The following is a 20,076-nucleotide window of genomic DNA, read 5'->3' on the forward strand; positions in this document are numbered from 1 at the left end:
GCTGCTATAAATATTTTGTCGCATTTGAGGACTTTTTTCTTATCATTGACTTCCTTGGGGTACATGCCTAATAGCAGAATCTCTGGGTCAAAGAGTATGGAAATTTTTATCAACCTTTTAATTTTTAACAGATACAGAAACTTGACCAGAAAGGTCAAATGACTCGTCCTCCATGACTGCTCTTTTGTTCTAGTTCTTGTTTCTTTGTTCTTTCTGGTGGGTCATCTCTTCTATTCTGTCATTTCTTTTTAAAATAAATTTTTATTGATGTCTTTTTTATATCATCACAGTTACCCCCAATATCTTTTCTTCTTTTTCACAGAGAGCCATCCTATGTAACGAATTGTATTTTTTAAGACCAAAAAAAAAAAAAAGAAAAAGAAAAATCTGAAAAATACTTGCAGTGTGCAACTCTTGTGGACCTCTCAGATCTCTGCAAAGGAGGTGGGGTGTGGAAGAGTCTTCTCATATCCTGTCTTTGGGGACATTTTTTTGGTCATTTCTACCTCCTGTCACTGGATCTACCTCTTACATCATTATTTCTTGTCTACTGTTCTCCCTTTTTGTATTCTTTGACTTTTGGTGGGGTAGGGATGGAATCTCCACTCCTTTTTTCCTTATTGCTTCTCTCATACTTAGCTTTAGTACTGATGGGGCTTTTGTTTTAGTTGCCATTGTGAATCATTTAAAGCTATCCTTTTTTTTTTTCAAAGTACACTTTATCAATGTCTTTTAATTTTTTAAACACCCCCTATGTCCCCACCAGATTGAACCTTCCTTTGTGATAGAGCAAAATAATTAAGCAAAAGCATTCAGTAACATGACTACATCTTAAGTGTATACTATATTCTGTTTTTTTTTTTTTTGTTTTGTTTTGTTTTTTTGCAGGGCAATGGGGGTTAAGTGACTTGCCCAGTGTCACTCAGCTAGTAAGTGTCTGAGGCCGGATTTGAACTCAGGTACTCCTGAACAAAGGGCTGGTGCTTTATCCACTGCGCCACCTAGCTGCCCCCATATTCTGTTTTAATAGAGGTAGGCAGGAAGGAAATAAGCATGTTTTAAGCATTTACTGTATTCTGCTACTGTGCTATTAAGCACCTACTATGTACTACTACTGTGCACTTTCACAAATATTCTCATTTGATCCTCACAGCAGTGCTGTGCAGTAGGTGCTATTGTCAGTCAGTCAACATTTATTTTATTTTATTTATTTACTTTTTTTTAGTGAGGCAGTTGGGGTTAAGTGACTTGCCCAGGGTCACACAGCTAGTAAGTGTTAAGTGTCTGAGGCCGGATTTGAACTCAGGAACTCCTGACTCCAGAGCCGGTGCGCTATCCACTGCGTCGCCTAGCTGTCCCTCAGTCAACATTTATTAAGCACTTACTATATACTAGGCACTGTGCTAAGCTCAGGGGATACAAAAAAAAAAGGCAAAAGACAGTTTCTGACCTCAAGGAGACAACATGCTAACAGACATATACAAAGGAAGCTGTCTGTAGGATAAATAGGAAATAATTAACAGAAGGAAGGCACTGGAATTGAGAGATTGGGAAGGCTTCAAGGATGAAAACTGAGAAAAATATATTCGATTTGGCTATTAAGATGTGATTAGTAACTTCAGAGAGTAATTTCATTTGAATGATGAGGTAAGAAGCCAGATTTTAGAGAGTTTAGAAGATAGTGATAGGAAAGGAAGTGAAGGCATCTATTGAAGGGACGGAATAAACATTTATATAGCACCTACTGTGTGCCAGGCACTGCGCTAAACACTTTTACATATATCTCATTTGATCCTCACACTATCCCTGAGAAGTAGGTACTGTTATTTCCCCCCCCATTTTATAGTTGAGGAAACTGAGCCAAACAGAGGTTTTAAATGACTTGTCTAGGGATCATGCTGCTAGTAAATATCTGAGATCAAATTTGAACTCAGTTCTTCCTGATTCCAGGCCCAGTGCTCTGTGCACCGCACCATCTACTTACTTATGTAGCTAGGTGGCAGGCATTCAAAGCCCTTCATAACCTAGTCCCCTCCTACTTTTCCAGTCTTCTTATACATTACTCCTTGTCACAATTCTCTTTGATCTAGTGACACTGGCCTCCTGTTTGTCCCACAAACAAGGGCATTTTCTGACTGACCCCATACTTGGAACCCTCTCCCTTCTCATTTCTCACTACTGACCTCGCTGACTTCTTTAAGTCCCAACCAAAATGCCATTTCTACAGGAAGCTTCCTCCATTTCCTCTTTTTAAAAAATGTTTTGGTGAGGCAATTGGGGTTAAGTGACTTGCCCAGGGTCACATAGCTAGTAAGTGTTAAGTGTCTGAGATCAGATTTGAACTCAGGTTCTCCTGACTCCAGGGCCGGTGCTCTATCCACTATGCCACCTAGCTGCCCCATCCTCCATTTCCTCTTAATTCCAGTGCCTTCACTTTGTTAATTTTTTCCTATTTATCTTGAATATAGCTTGTTTGTATATTGTCTCTTCCATTAGATTATAACCTCTATGAGGCCAAGAACTGTCTTTTGCCTTTTTTTGTATCCCAAGCCTGGGACATAGTAGGCACTTAATTAATGTTAATTAATTAATTAAGATTAATTTATTGGTTTCAAATCTTACCTGAGACTGCCTAGCCAGTGACCCTGGGCAAGTCATTTAATCCCTCTCAGTTGAAGTTTCTATATCTGCAAAATAGGGATAGAATAGCATCTATCTCATAGGATTGTTGCTGTTGTGTGAGGATCAGTGAAATAATATATGTAGAGTGCTTCATAAATCTTAAGTGCAATATAAATATTAGCTACTGAAATCTCAGATTTAGAATACCCACTTCTCCCTATGTACTGACAAAATAATTTGCCAGAAGATTATCCGAAATAAAGCAATTAACTTTTTTTTTTTTTAGTGAGGCAATTGGGGTTAAGTGACTTGCCCAGGGTCACACAGCTAGTGTTAAGTGTCTGAGGCCAGATTTGAACTCAGGTACTCCTGTCTCCAGGGCCGGTAAAGCAATTAACTTTTAGAAATTTTCTCCTATGCTTTGGCTTCCTAGGTTTTTTCCATTTCAGAACTGTTCTTTAATTTTTAAATTTAAATTTTTTAAACAGTACTTTAATTTGCAGAGCAGTTAATCAAAAAGCATTTATTGGGGTAGCAAGGTGGCACAGTGGATAGAGCACCAGCCCTGGATTCAGGAGGACCTGAGTTCAAATCCTGCCTCAGACACTTGACACTTACTAGCTGTGTGACCCTGGGCAAGTCACTTAACCCCCATTGCCTGCCACCCCCCCCCCCCCTCAAAAAAAAAGCATTTATTAAGCCCAGACAGTATGTGCCAGGCATGGTTCTGGGGCTAATAAAGACAAAGGGGGAAACTAGATTTGCCCTGAGAAGCCCAACTGGATGACACAATCTGTGCATCTGTAGGGATATACAAAATAGATACCGGGTGTGTGTGTGTGTGTGTGTGTGTGTGTGTGTGTGTGTGTGTGTGTGTGTGTGTGTGACAATCTGTGCATCTGTAGGGATATACAAAGTAGATACAGGGGTGTGTGTGTGTGTGTGTTTTTTAGGCAAGAACTGGAAACAAGTGATGCCAATTGATCCGGGAATGGCTAAACAAGTTGTGGTTCATGAGATAAGGAATATTATTTCTTGTTCCATAAGAAATAATGAATGTAACAGTGACTATAATCATGTAAATGGAAAGAACAAGCAGAAAAGAAGTGGAATATTTTGTAATCAACACATTTTCCCCTAGAGATGAGAAAATGCACCTCTTTGCAGAGGTTGGGGACAAGAGTTATAGAACATTGCATATACTGTCAAACTTGGTTGATATCTTGGTTAGTTTTACTGAACTGGGTTTTTTGGGGGGGATTGGGGAGAGGAAGAGACTTGCTTTTTTATTCTGTTACAAAGGAAGTCTCCATAGGTGGGAGTGGAGGAGAAATAAAGATTATATAAAAAGAAAAACAACAACATAAAAACTAAAATTAATCTGATTGTCTTATTAAAAAATAAAGGCAACACATAAGAATGAATTTAGATTTTCTTTCAGAGGAATTATGTTAGGTATATTTTGTAGATCAGCATAAAAATATGGCTCAAATTACCACAATAAGTGCCCTTTGCCCCCTTTTTTCTATTCTCCTTTGCCTCATTCTTTTGCATTAGTTCTTACATGATTGGATTTTTTTTTCAAATGTAAAAAGCTTTAAAAACTCTTTTAGCATAACCATTCAGGGCAGGCACACTTTTTACTAGAATTTCACTTAGCTCCGACCTGAAACATAAAACAAAGGGCATTGGCTTGGATAAACTGGATTATATGAACATTCAGGCTCTGATTTTTTTCAGTGGTTACCTTGGTTAGGTTCACTTTTTGTCCTTTAAAAAAAATTTCTTTCTTTTTTTCATGTGATAACAACATTCTGGTGTGTTAAATTTTGTGATGAGTAATATTCTAGTATGAAGTGGATACGATAAAGGTGGGGTGTGGTTATTTTTAAAAAAACATTTAAGTAGAAAATACTAATTTTGTTCTGCTCCTTTAAGGAAATGTCTAGTCCATTTCAGAATGAAATAGGATTGTTGCCATGTATAAAAAAAATTTTAGGAAACAAAGGCAAAAACATTTAACAATATGATAGAATTTACTCCTTAAGAGGTTCCAGAAGAGAATGAAATGAAACATTTTGCTGAATATATTATACATTAAAGTATGCTAAAATACCTCAAATAAACATTCTGTTTACTCTCTAGTTGTAGCTGAATAATTCTAATCTATCTTTACACAATGGTATCAGAATGTAAGTCCAGAGGGCCACAAAGTTTTATTCACCTGCTTTTTGAATGTTGGATCTTGGTGCTGGTTAAGCTTTTGCCTCAAGATGATCACATGAATACTCTTTAGGAGATCTCATGATAGCCCTCCATCAGCCTTTTGAAAGCACTGTTGTTTAGTTTTGTGGTATGAACAAAACCAAGCACATTACAAATTTATTAGAATTTCTCAATGAGTTATTCAGTATAAATGAAATTCATTTTTTCAAATGTATACTTATGGGGGAAGGTAGAGAATCATTGTTTGGTGGTATTTAGGAGGATGTCACATGCCTGACATTGAGTTTAGAATAGTAGTTTGTATTTCATTTTAAATTACTCTGTGACTTTAAATGAATCATTTGTTCTTTGATGTCTTTAAAAAAAACCCCACACTCTTTACCATCATCTTCTGAATGTTTGCCCTCATGAGAAACCATATTTGGCATCTTTTTCCTTAATTAAAGGAGTTTGTGTATTGAAAACATTTGTGTGTGTGTGTGTGTGTGTGTGTGTCCCCGTCCCATATAAGCCATCTGGCCTTCTCAGGTATTTTGCTTCTTCACAAGGCTTATTCTTTTTAAGACCTTGACATCAGCCTGCATTATTCCTGCTCTTTTTTTTCCCCACAGTATCTAGTTACTCTCATTGGAATAATGCCTTTGAAGAAATGTTAATATTGCTATCTTGTCTAGTGTTCTTTTTGTTAGTGATAAGAGTAAGAGGCAGTTATTAAAGATGTTTATTGTAATTACCAGTACTTGAAAAAGTTAGTGGAGGTGACCTAGTTTCAAAACATTCTCAAATCCCCATAGATCATATATTTTAAGTGTGTGTGCCTGCATATTTTTAGTGCTCATTTTATTATCTCTTCCAAAAAGTTTATCTTCTTATGTAGGGTGAGAGTTTAAAAATCTGTGGGCCTTTCTTCTTTTTAGGTTTTTTACACTTATCACAAAGTGTGAGATGTGAGGTGCAGAAAGAAAAGACAGCTTAGGATCCCAAGGTCTGGGTTTAAGCCTCATTGTCAGGCATGTGTCTTCCTTTTTTGGGAATTTGAGATGGAAAATTTAGCTTTGTAAAAACTGATCTCCTTGTCATTGTGACCTTCTAAAATGTGGTGGAGAATAGTATGTAAGAAAACAAGTGTTGTAGATTCCTGCAGATTTAATTTTGCCTTCCTATGCTGGTGTTTGATTTTTGGGCTTCAGTTACTCTTGTGTTCCAACTCTGGACTTAAGCAAATCAAATTGACATTAATATGAGTTGTGGAAAATCTAAAATGGAGGCATTTCTGCCATCCTCCTATCTTTGCATCATTCACTTTTTTGCGGGAGGGGGGGGGGGACAGGACACAGGACAATGAGGGTTAAGTGATTTGCCCAGGGTCACACAGCTAGTAAGTGTCAAGTGTGTGAGGCTGGATTTGAACTCAGGTACTCCTGAATACAGGGCTGGTGCTTTATCTACTGCACCACCTAGCTGCCCCCATAATTCACTTTTTTTTGGGGGGGGTGAGGCAATTGGGGTTAAGTGACTTGCCCAGGGTCACACAGCTAGTAAGTGTTAAGTGTCTGAGGCCACATTTGAACTCAGATCTTCCTGACCTCCTGAGGCCGGTGTTCTATCCACTGCGCCACCTAGCTGCCCCCATAATTCACTTTTAAATCTGTAAGGGATCATTGAGAAATTCCAGTATTTTTGCAAACATATTTTGTTTAACATACAAGGCTAAGACTGATGTAAGATTTTCTTATTTGGAATGTTAAATTGTAAAAGTTTTAAAATCTCAGTTGTGAAGACTAGCTGTATAGATTTTTTTTCTTTTTTTTTTAGGGGCAATGGGGGTTAAGTGACTTGCCCAGGGTCACACAGCCAGTAATTGTCAAGTGTCTGAGGTCGGACCTGAACTCAGGTACTCCTGAATCCAGGGCTGGTGCTCTATCCACTGTGCCACCCAGCTGCCCCCTGTATAGATTTTTAAAAAACATGAGTAGCAAATTTCCAATTTTATTGAGTTTCATTATACCAATAAGGAAGTTAGTGTTTTGTTTCTTTTTCCAAAGGTTACTTGGGAACCTTTCAAGACAATTTTTCAGGAACTCCCTTTTTTCATGAAAAGTGAAGTTTTGCAAATTGAATCCTGTTTTGCATTGACTTTCATTACAAAATCACAGACACATCACTGTGGAAAACATTTTGACTCCTAGACATTAAGGAGGATTTCATGCTGAATTAGTCTCTTCTCTTCCTTTTGCCACTATAATTTTAATCTCCTAATTTATGTAGAGTTTCTGCTGCAGCTCTCCTATGAGGATTGCTGTGGCACCAAAAGCATAGCCATTAGCTCAGAGCTTCCTGAGCTAGGTAGAATCTCAGCAGCATTTGGGCCAGAGTGGGTGGAATTTCTCAGGGTTCTTGCAAAACGCAGCTATGGTCACAGAGGCTGCCTTCTGACCTCTAAGAATTGGCCCTTTTGTACAGTTTGCTGTCTCTGGCAAAAAATGCTACTGCTAGGAATTTGGGTCTGGACTTGGTGACATATACTGGTAGATTACTTGAGTTTACATCTGAGTAGCAGTAGACCTAAAATCAACCAACTGTCTTCACAAGCTCTGTCACTAACATGGTGAACCCCTGGAAGTAGAGGTCCATCCACCAGCCTGTCTAAAGAGAGGTGAATTGGCCCAAGTTGGAATAATGGAACAGGTTTTAAAGTTTCTTTCCCAGTCAGTTTTGAGAACAGTCCTTGAGTGGCTTTTGCCCATCCAATCTGAGTGAGATAGGGAGACCCCCTTCCCCCCCCAAAAAAAGATAAAAGGAAAAAAGGAATTTTAAAAGGGGGAGAAATTCCAGAGTTAACACTTTCTTAATTCTTCCTCTCAATCTGTTTTCCTCTTTAATAACAACTATTATCAATAACAATAATAACTTCAGTAACAGGTGTGGGACTGCTTTTATTATTGGTAACAAATATTTTCACAACAATATTAATAACAATTCACATTTTTATAACACTTTAGAAAGTACTTTCCTCAAAATATTCCCTGTGTGGTAGATAGTATAAATATGGAAAGGTCCTATTTTTACAAATTAAGAGATTGAGGCTCAGGAATATTAAGTGATTTACTCATAGCCGGCCAGCCAGTTAAGTAGCAGATCTGGTAATTAACCACTGGTCTCCTCCATTTTCTGCTATTTTCCCCAACATTTGGAAAAAGCAAATATAAGTGAGCCTTAAAAATACAGCAATTTTTTATTTTAAATAATAGATAGGGTTTATTTCTTATTTTTAGCCAATTCAATCAGTGTATTTTAATATTGGATTAGGGAGAACACATTTGTTTAAATAAACTAAGAATGGTTTTGCTTAACTCTTTGGGGGAATGTATTTTGTGTGGGGGTTGGAGGTGGAATGGAGGGTGGGAGGTGGAGTCTTGTTTGAAAAGTATCTGTGGCAAAACAAAATTGTATTACTATCTTTAAAAAAGTCAAAATGGGAAATGAGAACAGTGGTGGCAGAGGGTGGATGAGAAGCCCACACGTAATTAGGAATGGGAGAAAGTGAGAAAAGGAGTAAGAAGGAAGGGGCAACTATGGGAACTAAGCACAATAGTAGTGAACACTCCTTCCCTTAGCAAGACTGTGGGATAGTAACAAAAGTCTATTGACAACAAAATATATGAATAAACAAGTCAATAAAATTTTCTAATAGGAGACAAATCTATTGGTTGTTACTGCTGCTAGTAATCAAGATCTGGCAATATTCATTTATAGTACTAGGAGATCTAAACTATTGTGAACAGGCTGGAAAGGGAGAAATTAGAGGAGGAAAATCAGTTAATGGCTATCTTGGAATACTATCCATACTGTTTATTAATGAATATAATCATATCATCTTTACCTCAGAAAAGGATGGAGAGAAGGATTAGGGATAGAACAAAGTCTTTCTCTCTCCTCCAGGTTTTCCCTACAGTGATGTATAATTTGATTCAGTTCAGTGGTTTTCAAATGTTTTTCCTCTGCGGCTCGTGCTTGTCATCTGACTGCATTTTATAGAGTTTTTACAGCCTCCTGTTGTCATTCCTTTTTTCCTTTTCTTGGCTATTTCATAATCAGTGTTTATTTGCTTTCACAATGCCCCCTCTGCTCCTCATCTCTCACTGCAGTTTCTCATATGTCCTACCTGTTAGGTTCTGGTTTCTGACTCCACCCTGTAATATCTTTTAGACTTGAACTGTACCTACCACATGAGGTACTTTGTGATCCTGGATCACATGTCACAAAGTCTGGACTCTTTCAGGCCACTGTAGATGCCTTTTTTTTTTCCTGTTTATTTTTGTTTGTTTGTTTTTGCGGGGCAATGGGGGTTAAGTGACTTGCCCAGGGTCACACAGCTAGTAAGTGTTAAGTGTCTGAGGCCAGATTTGAACTCAGGTACTCCTGAATCCAGGGCCAGTGCTTTATCCACTGCACCATCTAGCTGCCCCATTCCTAGAATTTTTAAACGATATCTTAAAATATTTTATTACCATGATATTTTAAAAGATTTATTAGCATTGTATAATCTCTCTACTTTTTATTTATTACTGACATTAGGCTTGACTATAGTATTAGGCCTCTCCTAGCACTTTTATATCAAAACACATATAGTTAATATAATATGGTACTTTCTAATCAGAAAACATTATTGCACAATAGTGCAATAAATAAATAATAGTACAAATAGAGAACAATAAATATATTTGTGTTTTAATACTTTTTATTTGTTTCAAATCACTGTGGTGAAAAACTTAAAATTTTAAAGGGATATTAAATTATTTCATCCCTTTGAGCACATATAGCTAATATTTTTGAGGTTGATGCTGTGTATCCTTGCTTTATGGAGAGGCCTGTGAAAATGTCTTTACTTTGGATTATTTTCAACTATACTGTTGTTTAGCAGAATAATCTAGACGGTATTTATAGTGGCCTGAAAGGGTCCAGATTTTGTGACATATGATCCAGGATCCCAAAGTACCTCATGTGGTAGGTATAGACCTTTTCTTTGGGTAGATGGAAATGAGAGTTTGCTATTTGAGGAAAAAGTAAATTACTCATATGTCATAGGCCTATTATTTATTTTATGTTGGCTTTTACTAATCTCTTTTCCTTTTGGCTGCATTCATTCAAGATGATTCAAATACCAATTCCCAGGAGTCATATCGATGTTAAAGATGAAGAAAAATTTGGGGGTTCTTTATATTGTATCATTAGATTCTAATATTATGGACCATTTGTGACACAAACAGCATAGATGCCTATAGGATTATAGATTATTCACACAAGCCTGTGTTCCCATAATATTTTATCTTTTAACAGGTGGGAGGTAACATAGAAATTGAAGCAGTAATGCATCTATGATACAGTTTTTGAAAGTAGCACAACTATTATAAATACTATCTGTCCATACCCAGCCCTTTGTGAAATACTATTTCTCAAATGACATTTTTGTACAAAACAAAAAAAATCTAAAATATACATTATTTTTAGTTGGCTAACCTGGATCTTGTGTCATCTTGTTTTCTAAGGGAAAATCACAAGGAATACGGTTTTGTTTTTTTAAGTTAAATTTTTTGGAGTATTTTACACACACACACACCCACACCCACACACACACCCTTAATTAAAAGGACCAGCAGGATAGTTTGTCACAGTGCCTGTTTTATGCTTGGTATTGTTTTTAAACATTGTCCATGTTTTGACTTATACATAGTTTACATTGACTCATTTTCAGCCAGAAAACTAAAAATAAGTATTGGAGATTTGATTGTTTTGTTTTTTTTTTCCTGAAATGTAGAAGTTGGGAATAAGTTAACAGAGTATTTTGTGATATATAGGTTTTCGCCTTCAAGCAGTTTGGTTGAATTTTTCCCCATGATCTTAAAACATGTTCTTCATGTTTTGGTATTAAGCAAATTTGCCCTTTAAAAAGTAAATGACTGAATTTTTTGAGGACAAGTTTTTACTTTTTCCTCAAATAGCAAGGACTGAAAATAAATTCATTTCATTACTATTATCTTTTTCATGAAAGTATGGGCCATTTTAGATATGATCCTAGGTCTTGATAATATAAGTTGCAAAAGATGTATGCTTTTATATGGATTTAACTAGAGTTTAATTCATGAACTTTAATTCCATGTTTTAGAATTTCCCATTATATTTTAGCTGTAAACATGTCAATCATAACATTTATTTGTTTATTTAACAAAATTTATTAAGCAACTTACTCTTTTCTCAGCAATGTGTGCTGTCTTACAGGTGGGATGAGTTCAAAATTATAGTCTGTTTTGAATTCAGCTAAATGTACAAGTATCCTTCTGGGTTTGTGGTGGTTGCTGAATTTGGAGCAGGGTATATTTACTTCCTTTGATTTTACTTTTGTATAAAAAAGAAAGCACTGGAAGTTTGATGATGTTAGTAAAATATCTTTTTTTGTCTTACACTTAAAGATTAGGTTATGAGTATACTTTAAGTGAAATTTATTTTACATGAATTTTGAAAGAAACTGAATAAATTAGCTTAAGTTCATAGCAATAAAATTTATTTCTCCTTGGAGTTCAGTCTTATACTTGGTCCCTGATGCCAAGGGACTCAGGAGTTGAAAAATCTAAATGACATTCAGTTCCATTAGTGAAAATAATATATGTTCTTCTTTATTAGAAATTTATTGAATTTGAAGATTCCCAAGAACAGGAAAAAAAGGACTTACAAACTCGAGTGGAATCCTTAGAGTCCCAAACAAGACAACTTGAACTCAAAGCAAAAAACTATGCTGACCAGAGTAAGTAAAAATACCACTCCTCATAAATACATTGTCAAAAGTGGGTTCTAATAACATTGTGACTCGTCCTGGCATTTGACTATGTTTTAAAGTATGTGTTTGGAATTAACAATTCTGACTAAGGTTTGCAAGACCAGAAAACCAAGTGTAGCCTCTGCTTCATATTTTAATTTTGTGCTCATAGCTACAGATATGACAAGATTTAAGAGACTAGTGCTTTTCAGCTGTTTTGTCATTAATGGTTGACTTTTCTTGTTGCAAGGTCATATCATGCTATTCTTATCACTTGGTATTCTTTTGAACTTTTCAAGATTTCATTAATATGAGAAAAATCACTTGGATCATTTCTTCCATCCAAATCACAGAATCTCAACTCTTGAATTTTTTTTTTCCTTTTAATGCAACAATTTCCAAGGGTAGATAGCAGTAAGGAACAGAATTGATAGATGACTTATGAATTTTATTTCAGATGACACAGAGATAAATGTAGCAGGTAAGTCATTTTTCCCTCTTTGAAACAGTAGGAGTGAATGAATGAATCCTCATGTATTTTTTCTACTTCATGTAAAGAGGTATTTCACTCATGGAAAGAAAGAACTTGTAGAAAAATTTACAAACATATTTCATGCCTGAAACAGGTGGTCAAGAGGTAGATTGAACCCTAGAATCCGGAATTATAACATTTCTCTTTCCTTTTCCTTTTGTTTCTCCTTCGTTGCCTTTTTGTTTCCCATTTTCTTCTCTGTGCCCCATAACTGGTTATAGTGGACAATACAGATTTCAAAGTACTTGTTATAGCTATTGAATAGCATTTTTATGTTTCTATTTCTTTATTTTAAAATAGCTTTTGTTTAATCATTTACTTTTGAGGAAGAAAAAAAGCCCCACAACCCCTCTTCTCCCTTCTGCAATTTCCATATAACTTTCAATATATGATGAAATAATCATTTAGTATAATCTACATGGTACTTTCCTTGAAGGAACCCTGTGAGAAGTAAGTTAGTATGGGAAGTATCCTCATTTTACAGATTTGGAAACTGAGGCTCAGGAGTTGTATTTTACCTATTGTTGACATAAATTAAATATCTTCCCTAGGAACTTAACTGATCTCCATAAGATTTCTCCAGACCATATAAGAATTGAACTAGGGACTGGACCTGTGTTCTTTGGTATAGGCAACTTGTTCTGCCAGTGCTGGTTTGAACTTTCTCTGCAACCTTTAATTTTGGAGAGCTGCTTAGAGCACTTAAAGGTTAAATGACTTACCCAGGGTCAAATCCAGGTTGTGTTACCCTGTTATAGGAAATAATATGTTAGGGCTTTCTGAGCTCCTCAATTTTGAAGATTGCAACCCATCCACGCTTTGCCATCTCTGTGACTTTTGTCCATGTACTCCTCTAACTTCAACAGAGGAGCTAGGCTCCACATCCTGGGGAGGGTCTTTCTTGCTTTCTCTCAAAATCACAAGAATACCAATGGCGCCTTCAGACTGTTCTCCTGTTATCTATCCCTGACTCTCTCATTCTGTCACCAGCCCATTTTCTTTTTTGATCTTACATTTCAGGGTACTCATATCCTCCACACACATCTGCATTGCCTTCCCTACAACACAGGAGACTATTGGTATATATTGAACTCTAAGCTCAATCCAAGTTGAAGAACAGTTTATTTTGGTGGGATTCTACAGATGTTCCTATTTGTGCATGGCATCCTGAAACTACTGCAGAGATTCCTAGAAGAGATCTTATAATTTAAGAATTTTATTCAGCAATCCACAAAGGAAAAAACCAGAAGGATGAACCAAAAGATGTCTTGTCCAGCCTATGGCATGCAGTTAGATGGATAACCTGTAAAGTTCATCTGTATCTATATTTTGGAAGGATAGTACAGATGGATAATGGGTTGAGTCCATAATTAAATGAGAGAAGTGGCAAGCAGTGTTGCCCCTGGGAAATTGGAAAACTCCTTTAATGATTCCCAAACTTCTTCCTGAAACAGAAGCCCATTTAAAAAAAATTTACTGTGCTTTTAAATTTTCTTAATTCTGCAGAGTGAGTGAGTGAGTGTGTGTGTGTGTGTGTGTGTGTGTGTGTGTGTGTGTGTGTGTGTGTGTGTGTGTGTGTGAAGGACTTAATGTTCCGGGCCTACAGATTTTTCTTCACATAATTGGAACCTAACATCTTATTATTACAAAGTACTGGTCTGTGCTATAGCCTTGGTACCATCACTGCATTATCAAAGACTTTTTTGTTTATGGGTTGTTTCCTGAGTGCTACCTGGTCTCTACAGTACTTTGTTGGCTAATTTATAGATTGTAAGGTACATCATTATTGGCTCATGTCCCTTTTTTTTTTTTTTTTTGGTGAGGTAATGAGGATTAAGTGACTTGCCCAGGGTCACACAGCTAGTGTCAGGTATCTGAGGCCGGATTTGAACTCAGGTCCTCCGGACTCCAGGGCCCCTGCTTTATCCACTGCGCCACCTAGCTGCCCTCTTCATGTCCTTTTAACATTGTAATTTCCCCCATAATCCTTCACACAGATCCCAAAATATTTTTTCTACAACATAGATCTGACCATGTCTTTCCCTTGCTTAAGAATGGCTCCTGTTACCCCTTGGATAAAATGAAGTCTTCAACTTGACATTTAAAGCTCTGTGTAGTTTTGTTCCAGCCTAGCTCCCTCCCGCCCCCAAAACATAGGACAATTATTAATTTCTTCTTCTGTAAGAGATATATTTATAGCAAAAAAGACTAGCAATTATGCACTGACAAATAAAAGCATCATGCAGTAATCATTCCAATTATACTCTTCTGGAAGATTTATACTTCAAATATTAAAACATGAAACACTTTGGATTGCTGAATAGGCATTCACCTTCACCTCAGCTCCACATTACTAAGAAAATCAATATCCATATCATTTGCAAGGCTAGGTTATGGTTTGGGCTCATCCTTCTTGAGGTTGTCATCTTTTCATCTGAAAGTATGTATTAGAGATAACCTCCTGCATGGCACTTGGCACCCAGACCTGTGCTCTCCTGACCTTTCAAACTCATGAAGTTTCTGCCAAGGCTGGGATCTTTGTTGGGTTATCTCTAATCAAGGGAAAAACACAAAGCAGAAGGAGCCAAAACTTGAAGTCCAGTTTTAGGCTTGTCTAGGCTAAAGCTTCTTAAACTGTAGGTTGTAACTGAATATGGGGTTTGCAAAAAATTTGGCAGTAAATGTTTGATTTGTATAACTATATTTCCGGGGTTGTGTAAAAATTTCTTGGGTGAAAATGGGTCATGAATAGAAAGAGTTTAAGAAGCCCTGGTGTAGGCCAGCATGTGTGTACACATTTGTCAGTGTTTCTAGGAGTGGGGAGAAGAGCAACAGTCTTCTTCACCCCTTCCCTCCTCTTCCCTCCCCAAATGCGAGCCCGACAAGGAGCCTGAAAAGGAGCCCGAAAATTTAGATGTGCTTGACAGATAAGAAGAGAGTGCCCAGCTACCTTTGCAGATTTATTTCATATTACTTCCCTTCCTGTACTGTTACAAGTTGGTTTACCTGCTTACTCCCATCTCTAGTATTCATATGCCTCTGAGCCTTTGAATAGGCTCTTGCTCATGGCTGGAATGTTATTTACTCCTCACCTCTACCTCTTAGACTCCTAGCTTCCTTTATTGCACTGCTTAGGTGCCTCCTCCTGCATGAATCTTTTCCTAATGCCTCTATTGTTAGTATTCTCTCCATCTTCAAATTGTAATTACTTATCTGTATATGTGAGGTATCATACCTCTCAAGCTCCTTGAAGGTAGAAACTATTTTCATTTTGTCTTTGTAGCCTTAGAATCTCTTCTTTCTTTCTTTTCTTTTTTTTTTCTTTCTTTTTTTTTTTTTTGCAGGGCAGTGAGGGTTAAGTGACTTGCCCAGGGTCACACAGCTAGTAAGTGTCAAGTGTCTGAGGCTGGATTTGAACTCAGGGTCTCCTGAATCCAGGGCTGGTGCTTTATCTACTGTACCACCTAGCTGCCCCTATATTTCTTTCTTTCTTTCTTTTTTAAATGAAGAACTGGCTTTATTGAAAAAAACCCAATAATATAGATAAACCATTGTTTAATTTGATTTAAAAGAAGAAAACCAAATTATTTCTATAAAAAAATGAAAATCATCAAATCACCCCCAAAGAAGAGTAAATCAAAGGAGTCTTTAGGAATTATTTTGTTCAATTATATGCCAATAAATCCAACAATCTGAACAAAATCTATCAATATTTATGAAAACGTATTTTACTTAGATAAACAGATCAGGAAACAAAATACCCAAAGAACCCCATCTTAAAAAAGAAATTGAACAACCCATTCCATTAATGAATTCCCTAAAAAAAAAAATCCCCAGAGTCAGATGGGTTCATAAATGCATTCTAAGAAATATTTAAAGAACAATTAACACCAATACTCTACAAAACACCTGGAAAAATATAGGTGGCATTCTATGCCCCTATATTTCTTGAAAATTTCAATTAGTAGCTAACGTCCATTAAGGCTTAGGGAAGTCTCTAGAGCATGTTTGAGGTTAGAATGGGGAAGGTGGTTGAAAACTCACTTTATTATGGAAAGAGTTTGAAACCATCTTTGTCACTTTTACTGGAACCAAAGAGGGTACTTTATTATTATTATTATTATTTTTGCTTTTTGGTGAGGCAGTTGGGGTTAAGTGACTTGCCCAGGGTCACACAGCTAGTAAGTGTTAAATGTCTGAGGTTGGATTTGAACTCAGGTCGTCCTGACTCCAGGGCTGGTGCTTTATCCACTGCGCCACTTAGCTGCCCCATGGGTACTTTATTAGAAAATAATTTTTATTTTTAGTATTTTGAATGTGAATGAGTACTGATTTTTGAGATAAATTCAGCCCCAAATCAGACCAAAACATATATTTGTTTTAATTCAGTTCAATTTCTTGTGTACTGATAATGTGCCGATGGGAATATAAAAAGCATATATAGTGGCAGCTAGGCGGCACAGTGGATAAAGCACCGGCCCTAGATTCAGAAGGACCTGAGTTCAAATCCGGCCTCAGACATTTGACACTAGCTGTGTGACCCTGGGCAAGTCATTTAACTCCAATTGCCTCACTAAAAAAAAACAAAAACAAAAACAAACAAAAAAAGCATATATGATATATCTGCTCTTATAGCTTAGTCCATTGAGGAGACAAGAAATACATACACCAAACAGAATTAACCAGCAGATGTAACTTGTACATAACTTTTCAACTTTCCTATATCTCTGCTGATACTAAAGTAGTTAGGTACCTGAAAAAAATTAGAACATTCTTCCCCTAGCAGTAGATGGATACAAAAGAAATTTGTGGTTGTTTATTTTTTTTTAACTTTTTTTAAGTTGACAAGCCTTTATTTCCTTTCCCTCTTGCCTCCTTCAATTAAAGAAAAGAAAAAAAGAAAGAAAGCCCTTGTTAGGAACATGTATGGTTAAGCAAAACAAATTCAGTTTTCATCCAGTTCTTTGCCACCACAAAGAGTTGTCTTTTTTTTTTTTTCTGTATTTATGGGTCTTTTTCCTCTTTTTTTTTTTTTTTTATATCTCTTTGGGGCAAAAACCTAGTAAGGGTATTCCTAGGTCAAAGGTTATGCACAATGTAATGACATTTTGGTCATAGCTCCAAATTGCTTTCCAGACTGGCTGTACTAATTCTCAACTCTGCCAACAGTGCAATTTAATGTACTTGTTTTCTCATAGCCTTTTCAATGTATCACTTTACTTTTTTGTTGTCTTTGCTGATCTGATGTGTGTGTGTGTGTGTCTTTAATTTGTGGTTCTCTACTTATTAGTGGTTTGGAATATTTTTTCCCATGGCTGTTGATAGCTTGGATTTCTGTTTTTGAAATTTGCCTGTTCTTTAACCATTTATCAAATGGGGAATAGTTGTCTATTTCTAATATAGTGAGCAAGAATGAAAGGCATAATAAATTTCTTCCTTCTCTCTCTCTCTCCACACCCCCCACCCCCAATTACTGTGGCACCTGAAACTTCTTTGGAGATCTGAATCTAAAGCAATTTTAGTAACCCTTAGGATAAGATAGCATTTACTCTTGGGAGGTGAAAAAGGGTATTTTACTCCTTTTCTCTCTCTTGGAGGAATCACCTCTCAATCTCGTAAGTTCAATGATTATATTTCTGGTGGGTTTTTTTTTTTCTTGTGGTTCCCCTGGATAAAAGATCCGTTGTTTTTTGTGGAAGAAGGTGTTGTATTTGGATTTTGCTTGTTTTGCTTCCATCCATTTCAGTGAGAAGGCATTATTAGAATCAGGTACTTGGTAGAAAATTTTTTAAACATTTAAAATAATTCATAATTGTATTTTGAAAGAAATTCTTTTTTGGTACATCCTTGTACTCTGTCCTTCCTTTCTTACCCATTTCCCATTTGGCATTAATTTGTCTTGGATATAATGTATTTTATCTAGAAGCTTTAATTTTAATATAATGGTCCCATTTTTTTTTTCAAGACTAAGACAGTAGCTGCTGTTGGACCAGAGGCTAGCATGTTATTTTATAACATGCTAGGACAGCACTATACAGGATTAGCACTCCCCGATTGAGCAGATCTGTGTATATAATTTGTACTCCAACACTATAGAGAGAAGTATTTTAATTTTCAAAATTGAATCACTTGAAGCTTCTACTGCAAATGAGAATTGTACTCATTTACTCCCACCTTTCTTTGTACACACCAAGGGATCAAAAAGTAGATGCAATGAAAAATTTTAAAAAGGAGCAGGAACACTGTATCTGTCATAGATGTGTCTAATAAACTGACTAGGTGGGATAAGCTTGTACCTTAGAAAAGTTGACCAATTTAAGTAATGATTTATTTTGTGTTGGAGTTGCTCTGTGTTTGGAAATGTGGAAATAGCATTCACTGGAAAGGTCAAGGTTGAAGGTATAGACCTGAAAGTCATCTGTGTAGACTTTTTTTTTTTTTTTTGCAGGGCAGTGAGGGTTAAGTGACTTGCCCAGGGTCACACAGCTAGTAAGTGTCAAGTGTCTGAGGTCGGATTTGAATTTAGGTCCTCCTGAATCCAGGGCTGGTGAGGCCTGTGCTTTATCCATTGTGCCACCTAGCTGCCCCCAGAGTTAATTCTTAAGGGCTTAAGCTTATACTTAGATGTTTCTTCTGGAAATCTGTCTTGGGGGGGGGGCAATGAGGGTTAAGTGACTTGCCTAAGGTCACACAGCTAGTAAGTGTCAAGTGTCTGAGGCCAGATTTGAACTCAGGTCCTCCTGAATCCAGGGCCGGTGCTCTATCCACTGCGCCACCTAGCAGTCCCCGAAATCTGTCTTTTTAATACTTAAGAAGAGGTTAACTGCTCTCTAACTTTTGGCCTACATAAATTCCACCTGCTCTTTTACAGTATTTAATTGAAATGAACATAATTGAAAAGAGATTCTGTGGGTGGCTGCTCAGGTAAGGGTTTAAATGTGTGTTTGGTATTTTGGTAGGGTTACCAGGAGTCACTCCAGAGTCTGGTGCTCAAATTGGCATGGTTAGGAACTTGATTTTATCAAGCTTGCCTAGACTCTAGAAGATAACTTCACATCAACCTAACTTGCAGAAGACAGTTTGTTGAATCAGAATGCCAGTTGATCAGTTTACATAAAGAGATAGCAGATGGACTTGAATACTTATTTCACTTGAGCAGAGTATTTTCTTCTAGGAGAACTCAAAGGAAGGCTTCATGGAGAAAGTGGCATTTGCTATTCTATGATTAATTAGGCTGTACCCTATTTTATATTCATACTTTTAGGTAAGTTGGGGAGGAGGGTGTGCCTTAGTCTTATTTGCAGATTTTCTTGAGGATGTATTTTTTTTTCCTGTGCAGTTAACCATCCCATTTCCTTATTCATATATTAGTACCAGTTTGAAATGGTGACTTTAAACCTTTTTCAAAAATTAAAATTTACAGATAAGTTGGTATACCTTATCTGTATTCCCTAGCCACATAAGCACTGGCTAATATTATGATTTCCATTTTCTATTTTAATTAAATTCATGTTCATGGCTACTTAATAAAATTAGTTCTACAAAATTCTGAATATTTATGCAGTTGTTACATTTTATATATAATAGCCTTAGGACTGTTGAGAATATATCTCCTAATTTAAAATACTTTGGAGGAATAGAATGGACAGTTGCTTTATAAAAGCCAGTTTCTTTTTTAATCTTGAGCTAGATGTGTGTCTACATGTACCTGCACACACATGTATTTGTGTTTATATATGTGCGTGTGAGATAGAAATTATGTTGATATGTGAGACCTTTTATTCCATTTTTTCCCCATTGGACATCATGTAATCTTAGAGTTGGTTTTGCATTCTACAACCTATAATTCTGATTCAATTTCATTTTCAAGTTTTATCTAATC

General features: G+C 36.5%; 1 protein-coding gene across 10 annotated transcripts in view; it reads left to right on the forward strand.

Annotated features, from left to right (window-relative positions):
- Window positions 1–20,076, forward strand: part of SPAG9 (sperm associated antigen 9) — a 149,585-nt gene that overhangs the window by 21,757 nt on the left and 107,752 nt on the right. For all 10 annotated transcript variants that reach the window (XM_043962930.1, XM_043962934.1, XM_043962933.1 and 7 more), the window contains exon 2: window positions 11,530–11,650. In XM_043962930.1, coding sequence (XP_043818865.1) covers window positions 11,530–11,650 — 121 coding nt within the window. The remainder of the gene's footprint in view (window positions 1–11,529; window positions 11,651–20,076) is intronic.

This window comes from Dromiciops gliroides, chromosome 4, assembly GCF_019393635.1.
Source record: "Dromiciops gliroides isolate mDroGli1 chromosome 4, mDroGli1.pri, whole genome shotgun sequence".
NCBI lineage: Eukaryota > Metazoa > Chordata > Mammalia > Microbiotheria > Microbiotheriidae > Dromiciops > Dromiciops gliroides.